Consider the following 9,855-nt stretch of genomic DNA (forward strand, 5'->3'; position numbering starts at 1 on the left):
TCTCTGAGCCCTTGGTTGTTTTCTTACAGATGTTCATGACTCAACTAGGTAGCATCATCAGTGCTAGAAGGGAATGAGGTTTGCAGAAAGGAGGAGGAGGAGGAAGAAGAGGAGGAGAAGATGGAGAAGAAGGAAGACTACTGTGGGGTCCTTGGTACTTTCTGAGCTTGATTGTTTTCTTAGAGATGTTCATGACCCAACTAGGTAGCATCATCAGTACTAGAAGGGAATGAGGTTTGCAGTAAGGAGGAGGAGAAGGATATGGAGGAGGAGGAAGAAGAGGAGAAGATGGAGGAGAAGGAGGGCTGGTCCTTGGTGCTTTCTGAGCTTGGTTGTTTTCCTACGGATGTTCATGACCCAACTAAGTAACATCATCAGTGCTAGAAGGGAGTAGGATTTGCTCTCATTTTAGATACTAGTGGCTTGCTCTGCCAGTGTTGGTGGGAGTAGACTTAGTGTTATTTGCATCTTGGTAGTTGGCCTAGTGTTAATCTTGGCAGTAATCTCATCTCAGTTGGGTGTTGATTGCTGGTGAGGAGGTGTTTAGGTCACACAAATGCACTGATAAAGACATTTTCCAGTGAGAGTTCTTGCCTGTTGGCTGGTGCATACATTTCCTAAGTAGCATTCTACATTTAGAGGCAATGTGTCCTTCAGTATTATGGCTAGGAGACACCTGGTTGCCTTCAGGGAAATAAGATACTAGTCACAAAACAGCTTCCCTTCTTAAATTCCTTTTTCTTAAGAGAGGATGTTTTTGTTGATAAGTGTACTATAATTAGCTTAAGGGTACACAATGCTAACACAAAGAATATTATTCAAATATATTGCTGTCGGATGCTGAAACATGAATTATTAAACAGAAGGCTATTTGGTCTTCTAATTTCCCCTCCCCCCCCGCCAACATTGTATGCAGCAGACAATTTCTCCTGTCTTGCAGATTTAAAGTTTGCTGTTGAGGGTTTTAAGAATGAAGAGATGGAACAGATTCAGGGGTGAAATCCAGCAGGTTCTGACAGGTTCTGGGGAACCGGTAGCAGAAATTTTGAGCAGTTTGGAGAACCGGTAGCGGAAATTTTGAGCAGTTCGGAGAATTGGCAAATACCACCTCTGGCTGGCCCCAGAGTGGATGGGAATGGAGATTTTTTTCTTTATTTTTTCTTTAATTTGCATTTATATCCCGCCCTTCTCCGAAGACTCAGGGCGGCTTACACTACGTTAAGCAACAGTCTTCATCCTATTTGTATATTTATATACAAAGTCAACTTATTGCCCCCAACAATCTGGGTCCTCATTTTACCTACTTTATAAAGGATGGAAGGCTGAGTCAACCTTGGGCCTGGTGGGACTTGAACCTGCAGTAATTGCAAGCAGCTGCTGTTAATAACAGACTGTCTTAGCAGTCTGAGCCACTCAAGGATTTTGCAGTATCCTTCCCCTGGAGTAGAGTGGGAATGGAGATTTTGCAGTATCCTTCCCCTGCCACGCCCACCAAGCCACGCCCACAGAACCGGTAGTAAAAAAAATTGGATTTCACCACTGAACAGATTTCTTTCTCCGGATAAGTTGGCATGTACAATGCTTGCTTTCTCTTGCAGACTTAAGTTATTCCCACCTGCTAGTACAGTGATGGCAAATCTTTTCGTCACCAAGTGCCCAAACTGGAAGGCGCATGCATGTGTGTGCACTGGAGCCCCAAAGACCAGCTGGCTGATACGCATGTGCACGCCGGCCAGCTGGTTTTCATGTTTCCAGCACGCGCATGCATGCCGGCCAGCTGGTCTTTGTGTGAGCTGGAGCACTGGAAACCTGAAGTTCAGCTACCCAGCATGCACATGCCTGTTTTTTTGGTCAGATCACATCACTCAGAGATGTTTAACCGTCACAAATACTTCTTCTTCTTCTTCCTAGAGTATTCCCGCAGGTGCAGGGTCCGCTTTTCGGGTCACAGAATGCCGCCTTGCGTGGTCAGCTGTTTCTCCAGGATGCAGGCTCACAGCTTGCACATATCTTTGTTAATGGGGTCTTGCCATCTCTGTTTCGGACACCCGTGAGGTTGCCGGCCATTGACTTCCAGTTGGTAGGCAGTTTTGGCCACAGTGGTAGGTGGTGCTCTCTGGACATGTCCATACCAGCGGAATTGGCCTTCTCTCATCTTCTCTATCATTGCTGCCACACCGTCTTAAATACACGCTGGTTGCTTATTGTTTGAATTTTGATCAAGCGACCATTGAAACGCTCTGCTGATCACAACTGTTAAGGACTGATCCTGTCACTTATTTCAGCGCTGTCATAACTTTGAACCGTTGTTAAACAAATGGTCCTAAGTCAGGGATATCAAACCAGTGGTGAAATCCAATTTTTTTATTACCGTTTCCGTGGCAGTGGGCGTGATGGGCGTAGCTTGGTGGGCGTGGCAGGGGAAGGATACTGCAAAATCCCCATTCCCTCCCCACTCCTGGGGAAAGGATACTGCAAAATCCCCATTCCCTCCCCACTCCTGGGGAAAGGATACTGCAAAATCTCCATTCCCTCCCCAACTCCTGGGGAAAAGATATTGCAAAATCTCCATTCCCACCCCACTCTGGGGCCAGCCAGAGGTGGTATTTGCCAGTTCTCTAAACTACTCAAAATTTCCGCTACCGGTTCTCCAGAACCTGTCAGAACCTGCTGGATTTCACCCCTGGATCAAACTCTCTTTTACTCAAGGGTTCAGATTAGTTCTCTTCCTGGTTTTGAAAGAAGCGTCGGTCTTTCTATGAGCGCAATTCTTCAGACTTTGAAAGCTGACAGCGCACAAAGCTCAAGTCAAAAAACAGAAATAAGCAAATAGGATTCAATTGGATAAGAGATCTTCTACATTCCACTGAAAAGACGATTCCCGCGTTGTAAAAGCCATCCAAGAAGCCAGATTTTGGAGGATTTCTAGCTTCCTGTCTGGAAGAGCTGGAGGATCATGAGCACTGGATCGACGGAATGTAGAGATCTACCTCAAGAGGTTGAATAATTGGAAGAAAATGATGAGGAGTAAACAAGAGTTGCAAACAGGAGATGGCAGGGAAAGGCCCTCTTCTGCCTGTCCAATCAGAAGGCTGCAGCTTTTCATAAGGTAAAGGTAAAGGTTCCCTTCACACATATGTGTTAGTCGTTGCCAACTCTAGGGGGTGGTGCTCATCTCTGTTTCAAAGCCGAAGAGCCAGCACTGTCCGAAGACGTTTCCGTGGTCATGTGGCCGGCATGACTCAACACCAAAGGCGCACGGAACGCTGTTACCTTCCCACCAAAGGTGGTCCCTATTTTTTCTACTTGCATTTTTACATGCTTTCGAAACTGCTAGGTTGGCAGAAACTGGGACAAGGAACAGGAGCTCACCCCGTTACACGGCAGTACTAGGGATTCGAACCGCTGAGCTGCTGACCTTTCGATCGACAAGCTCAACGTCCTAGCCCCTGAGCCACCGCGTCTCTTTTCATACGCAGCTCCAAATGTTTGAACATCGGTCTGTTTTTTCATTCTGGTCCTTGAGGTCACAGAGCACGAACTCAAGGTCAGACTTTTGGCACCTCGTCCAGTAGATGGCAAACAAACCCAAATGTTTTCTGCAAACAGGAAAACTGGGTTAATTACACCTTTTCCATTGATTCCCCCCCTCCCTTCCTTGCTGTAAAGCTGAAGCCAAGGTGGACTATGCTAAGGTTTGGAGAGGTTATTTTTGGGGGGGGAAAAAATCCAGTTTTTCTTCACAGGTGCAATATGAATTTTTAAGAAGGGCGAGGCTTTGTCTTGCATCAATTAAATTCAGGTATCGGTCTTGCAAACTTGCAAAGGTGAGATATTAAAGAGCAAAAAAATCAGACCATGGGAAGGGAAACCAGAAAATAATAAATAATATATATATATATATATTTAAAAAAGGCTGCTTTAAATTTGCAGGACTCAGGCAAGAATTCGAGTTTAACATTGCTGGAGCTTTCCCTCAGCTGGAGAAGTGAACAGCCTGAAATCCGAAATAATTTTTGCTAAAATAGATGCCTTCACTTTTGCAAAAAAAACCAAAAAACCCCTTCCCACGTTTTTTTTTAAATTCATGCCTTTTTTTTTTTCAAAACACACCAAAAAAATACCCTACTTTTTTTTAAAAAAAATAAATAAATTAAAAGCGATGTTAGATTAAAGAAGACCTAATGGCTGAAGAAATAAAACGTCACTAGGTAAATAACGGATTTGCAACGAGCACCACATTTCAAATTCATTTATTTCAAGCCATTATTTCTAGGACTCCCAAAGATGCAAAAAAACAACTACTACTAAGACTCCGCCCCCTCGGAGGCGGGGAAAAGCTGAGGCACGCCCCTTCCCTCGAATCCCGTGACTTCCTCGTTCCCGCCGTTCGCCTCTGGAGAAGCCACGCCCCTCACCCTCCCTCCTCCCTCGGAGCGACGTCAACCGCCCGAAGGCGACTTTCAAAACGGACCAATCGCGGCGCGGGAAGAGCGAAAACAACAGCCGCCGGCGGCCAATGACGAGAGGGAAACTCAACGTCCCGAGGGTTCGCCCCCGCTGATTGGCCGACGAGGCTCCCGCCCCCAAGATGGCGGCGCCCAGCTGAAGGGAGGCGAGCGCTTGGCGGGGAGGCGGCCGAGGCGCTTGAAGGGGGGCGGTGGTCGCTTGCGCCCCTCGCGGCGGGCAAGGAGGCAGCCCCCAACCCACCCCCGTTTGGCGAGGCGGGGGCCTTCCGCGCTCCACGACCTGCGGGGGACGCCACCCCTCGGGGAGGGATTTCCGCCCCTCCCTCCCCACCCCAGGGCCCCTTCCCCCCTCAGTATTTTAGGGACTCCTTCTTGCTCCCCTCCCTCGAAGGGCCCCTCCCTTTGTTTTTCGACCCAGGGCATGAGCTGCAACCCCCTCCCTTTTGAAAGGGGTCCCTGAACTAAATTAAAAGGCTGGATTGGCAGAAAACAAGAAAACTTATATTCAAATATATTTTAAGCAAGGAAGACCCCCCAACATCCAACCCGGGGTGGGGGCGAGAAGAGGAGGAAAGCATCCCCCAGTTGGGGGCTTCTATGGGTGGGGCTTAGTGATTTGCAAGCCTTCCCCCCTCAGTATTTTAGGGACTCCTTCTTGCTCCCCTCCCTCGAAGGGCCCCCTCCCCTTTTGTTTTTCGACCCAGGGCATGAGCTGCAACCCCCCCTCCCCTTTTTGAAAGGGGTCCCTGAACTAAATTAAAAGGCTGGATTGGCAGAAAACAAGAAAAACTTATATTCAAATATATTTTAAGCAAGGAAGACACCCCCCCCAACATCCAACCCCGGGGTGGGAGGCGAGAAGAGGGAGGAAAAAGCATCCCCCCCCAGTTGGGGGTCTTCTATGGGTGGGGCTTAGTGATTTGCAAGCCCTTCCCCCCTCCCCCCCTGTCAATTTGGGGCGAGGAATCTGCTCCAAGGAAAAAAAAAATTGGAGGGGGCTTGCCTGCTTCCCTTTGGGGAGAGGAATTGTCCACCTGAGTGAGCCTTATCCACCTCCCAAAATTCGGACTGGCCGGCCGGCCTGCTTGCCCCTTGATGCCCAGCGAGCGAAGACTTTTTTAGGACTTGGTTGCCAAAGTATTCCCATTAACTCCCTCCCCCCCTTTTAAGGTACAAAATTAGGGAGCAAAACCCACACGCGCCTCTCTTTCCTGCTGCCTTTACGAAGCTGCCGTGCCGTTGGTTCTCAGCTGGTCCTTGGCCGTGGACGATCCTTTCTGAGAGCCCCGCGATGGATCTAGTGTTCCTGGTGATCAACGGCATGGGGATGGTGTTGGATCTGCTGGTAATCCTGCTGGACATCAACTTCTTCCTCGTTTCCAGCTTCCTCTCCGTCTTGATCTGGCTCCTCGCCTTCGTTTACAACCTGCCCAATGCCACAGTGGCCTGTCTGAGCCAGTTCTGGAACGGGATCCTGGTTGTCGTGCTATGCATCGCGGAGGCCTTGTACTACTTGACGCTATCCTCCGTGCACGCTGTCCTCAACTTGTTGAGGGGATTCTGCTCCAGCATGGAGAGTTTGAAAGTCCTGGGCCACCTGTTCACCCACCTGGGCTTGAGAAGCAAAGAAATTGTGCACCGAGGCTTCTGGAACCTGATTGGCTCTGGTCAGACGCTTCTGAGACAGATGTGCGAGGTCTGCGCCATAGCCATGAGCCTTGTGGCTTACTTCATTAACAGCATAATCAACATTTGTCTCATTGGGACTCAGAACCTTTTTGGTGTGGGGCTGGCCCTCTGGGACACTATAGTTGGCCCCTTTCTGAGGATCACAGACCTTCTGGTTGCCTTTCTCGCTCGCCTCTCCAGCAGTGCCATTGCTACGGCCATTCTCCTGTGGACTCCCTGCCAGCTGGCCGTTGATCTCCTGGCCTCAGTGAGCAAGCTGTTGATCAACGTCTTCTTTGTCAACCTGTACGGCATGGTGTTGTTCTCTGCGATTCTTGTCACCAGCATCTTCGTCCTGAACCCTCAGCTGACTTGGACCCTGGCAAACCAAGTGGACGGCTATTTGAACACGATGCCTTCCTACCATCGCTTGCTCAGGGACATGCAACGCCTTTATCACATCGTGCTCTTGTCCCTGGAGATGCTGTTGAGCTCCCAGACCTGGCGTAGGTTGGCAGGCTGGGGTCTTGAGGTGCTCAGTTGGAACAGGAACGTCTGGGCAGGTAACCAGCAGGGGGAACGAGAACCGCAGCTGGTGCTTGAAGCTCCCCAAGAAAGGGCAGGGGGAACTGCTGTGGGACAGAGACTGGCTCTAGAAGAACCGTATCCACGAAGACAAGGGCCAACTGGGACCCCACGTCCCCGCCAAAGAGGCAGCAGGGACCAGACCAGAATGGACAGTGATCTGGGAACAGCCCCACAACAGCCTCAGGAGGAAGGACCAAGTGTCTCCCAGACCAAAACTGCAAAAAAAGAGCAACTGAATGGTTTGGAAGAAGACAACGACCCGTGGCGGCTTCTTAAAGAACAAGAAGAACGGAAGAGATGTGTTATTTGCCAGGATCAAACCAAGACAGTCCTCTTACTGCCCTGCCGGCACCTTTGCCTGTGCCAAGAATGCGCTGAGATCTTGCTGCAGCAGGCCGCCTACCAACGGAACTGCCCACTGTGCAGGCAAATGATCTTGCAGACTCTCAACGTCTATCTGTGAGCTCCGGAGGAAGCAACTTGATCTCCTTCCCATGTGCTTTTTTTGCCAAAGCACAAGAGGTCCCTGGCCTGTGGACCTCCATAGCAGCTGGTAAAGGCGCTCGGTGTTAACACTGAGTACCCCCCCACCCCACTTTTTTAAAAAAAAAAAATTCCAGGGACACGAGTTGCAATTAGCGGAACCTGAAAAATGCTATGAATTGTTTCTTTGCACTTCTGTTTTTATGGTTTGTTGCTTTCATAAGGGAAAAAAAGAAAACACCCCGATTGCTGGGCACAGCTAATAGTTGGGAAATTTCCTGTTGTGAGAGGTGGGTGGCGAAATCATGCACCATATTCCGATGTGAGGCTAAAAGAGTCTTAACGGCTGTTTTTCATCCAGAGTAGAAAAAGCACAGGTGCAGGATTCCTAATACCGTTGGGTTTGCTATCTATGTTTGGAACAAAGACATCTGTAAGGTTACATCGCTGAAAATATGAATAAGATAAGTCTGCCTCTTATGATTGGAGCCAGAAGGTCTCCTGCCACTCTTTTTATTTTTTTAAAGTTCATTGTAACTTCACCTCTGGATAGTTTTATTGATCTCTGTAGAACATTGCCTGACTCATGTAATATGCTTATTATTAAGTTCTGCTTCTAGAGAAGTCTGTAGTTCCAAACCTTGATCTTGAGCAACAGTTTGGTGCTACCCACCGAAGGGGATGTTAACCTCGTGTGCATTCATCGCAGCCACGCATTGTAAAGTTTCACAAGGCACAACTAGCGACTTAGATTCTAGCTCTTACTGACCCTCTCGATGTCCAGTTTTATACCATTAGTTCAAATATTATTTTAAGACTGTATGTATGTTTGTCCAGATTCCTGAGAAAATAAGCTGGACACCGAATGTGTAACTGTAAGAGCACATAGATGCTTCGTTGATTAGCTTATTACACTTTAAGGAAGATCGTATTCCACCCACCGGCATGCAATTTCCACAGGTTATCTATGCAAAATAGTACATTCCAGCTTTATTGCACAACTCTTAATTCCCTTCTTCCTTCCTTTGAGGATAATTTTAGGAACCTAATAGTACCAACTACAGTCTGCTAGCTAGCAAACGGCTCTCCTAAGCAGCAGCGGAAGATAAAAACGTGAAACTGATGGGTTTGGCCAGTGAAAAAGCCTTTTTACAATTCCTAGTCTGGACTGGTTTTAGAACATGGTGAAGTAAGTTCTAGATGTCAGAATTTAATTCTGGAAAGCAGAATTGCTGGGGCTTCTAAGGAGACGTTGTAGATCAGGGATGTTTAACCTTGTTGACCGGGGAATTGTGGAAGTTGATGTCCACAGGTCTTCAAGCTACCAAGGTTAGATGCCCCTTTTGCAGATCCTGTAAGGGTAATTCTAAGGAAAGAAGGCTGTTGTGATTAGAGTGGTTTGCTTGGGTGAAGAGAGATGCGTTGTTTTCAGAGGCAGTCATTAAATATCCACAGGACTGCTTGGAAGGCCAGGCCCAAGTGCGCCAGTTGTCGGGCGATTAAGTGCACCCATCTAGTAGAATCAGTTGTTTTCTTTAATATTTGAATTGGAAAGCAAAATCGTCAGGCCGAAATCCCGAAGATCATTGTTCTGGGTTTTGTTTTTTTGTTTTTGTTTTTGGAACGCTTGAATTATTGATAGCTGTTCCGCCTCTAAATGGAACCTGGTTGAAACCGCAGCTCGAAGTGGTTGGATCCCAGCTATGCAAATGGGCCGAATTGCAGCAGCCCTTCGCATAGCAGAGGTTTGAGAATGTGGCACCTTTTTTTCTTGAAATCCAACCCTGCCGATTTTTAAGAAGCATCTCTTTTTTCCACAGGAAGGTTTGCTGAGAAGGCCCGAGACTCCCTGCAGAAAAGTCAGGTGTCGCTAACACAGACTGGGGGGGTTGGGGGGGGGAAAGGGGGCAGGGCTTAGTGTCCATCTTGAATAATGCATATCGGAGCTCCCCTTTTGAGATGTTGCTTGACATATCTGTGGAGTTTGTGCAATTCAAGTCCAAAGCCTTCAGGGCACTAAACCTGCCTTTGCACACAGCAGATTTTTCCAGCATTTAAAAACAAAAACAAAAACATACACACCAAAGTTCCTATCCTGCTAGATTTGGATGCTGAACTTGATTGTAAACATTCTCAACAACAGGTTTTTAAGGGCTATCGTGTGCCATCCAAATTCGAGGAAGAAATATCTTTCTGCTGAGAAGATTTACCCCATCAGTTTGCAAGCGGAACATTGTATAAAGTACAATTTGCTGTGGTCTGCGTCTCTCTCTGGCTACAGGTGGACCAGGATCGCAGCCTAGGCCTCTGCTGTCCTTTGGCCAATCTTGGCAACATTTTCCACCTACCTGAACCATTTGTTCTCTTCAAAACAAAAGGAGGAGCTATTTTTATTCATGGATGCAACCCGGTTTTATTTTCCATCTGCATCCGCAGCAGGGAGACATGAAAACCCCAGCCCTCATCTATGCTGGTTTTTAATTTCGTTTTACTTGAACGTCTTCTGTTCTTTTGTTTTCTCTAATCTGATTTTAAACCTTAGAATTAAATTGGCAAAGCAGTGCTTAACTTGTAGCAGAGAACTGAACGGAGTTCCTTCTATTTTGGGGGAGGCTGCAGGATTATCGGGAGCTGGAGGGGGTGAAAC

The 9,855-nt window shown here is 47.7% G+C and overlaps 1 protein-coding gene across 1 annotated transcript; it reads left to right on the forward strand.

Annotated features, from left to right (window-relative positions):
• The first annotated feature begins 5,103 nt into the window (after positions 1–5,103).
• RNF26 (ring finger protein 26) lies at positions 5,104–7,729 on the forward strand. The gene has a single exon (XM_058194977.1). The coding sequence runs from the start codon at positions 5,761–5,763 to the stop codon at positions 7,186–7,188; it is 1,428 nt and encodes a 475-aa protein (XP_058050960.1). The 5' UTR covers positions 5,104–5,760; the 3' UTR covers positions 7,189–7,729.
• The last annotated feature ends 2,126 nt before the right edge of the window (positions 7,730–9,855 follow it).

The sequence above is a fragment of the Ahaetulla prasina genome, chromosome 9, assembly GCF_028640845.1.
Source record: "Ahaetulla prasina isolate Xishuangbanna chromosome 9, ASM2864084v1, whole genome shotgun sequence".
Taxonomy (NCBI): domain Eukaryota; kingdom Metazoa; phylum Chordata; class Lepidosauria; order Squamata; family Colubridae; genus Ahaetulla; species Ahaetulla prasina.

What these genes read in the sequence shown, in the direction of transcription:
- RNF26 (XM_058194977.1), top strand. Translation starts at nt 5,761, where the DNA reads ATGGATCTAGTGTTCCTGGTGATCAACGGCATGGGGATGGTGTTGGAT.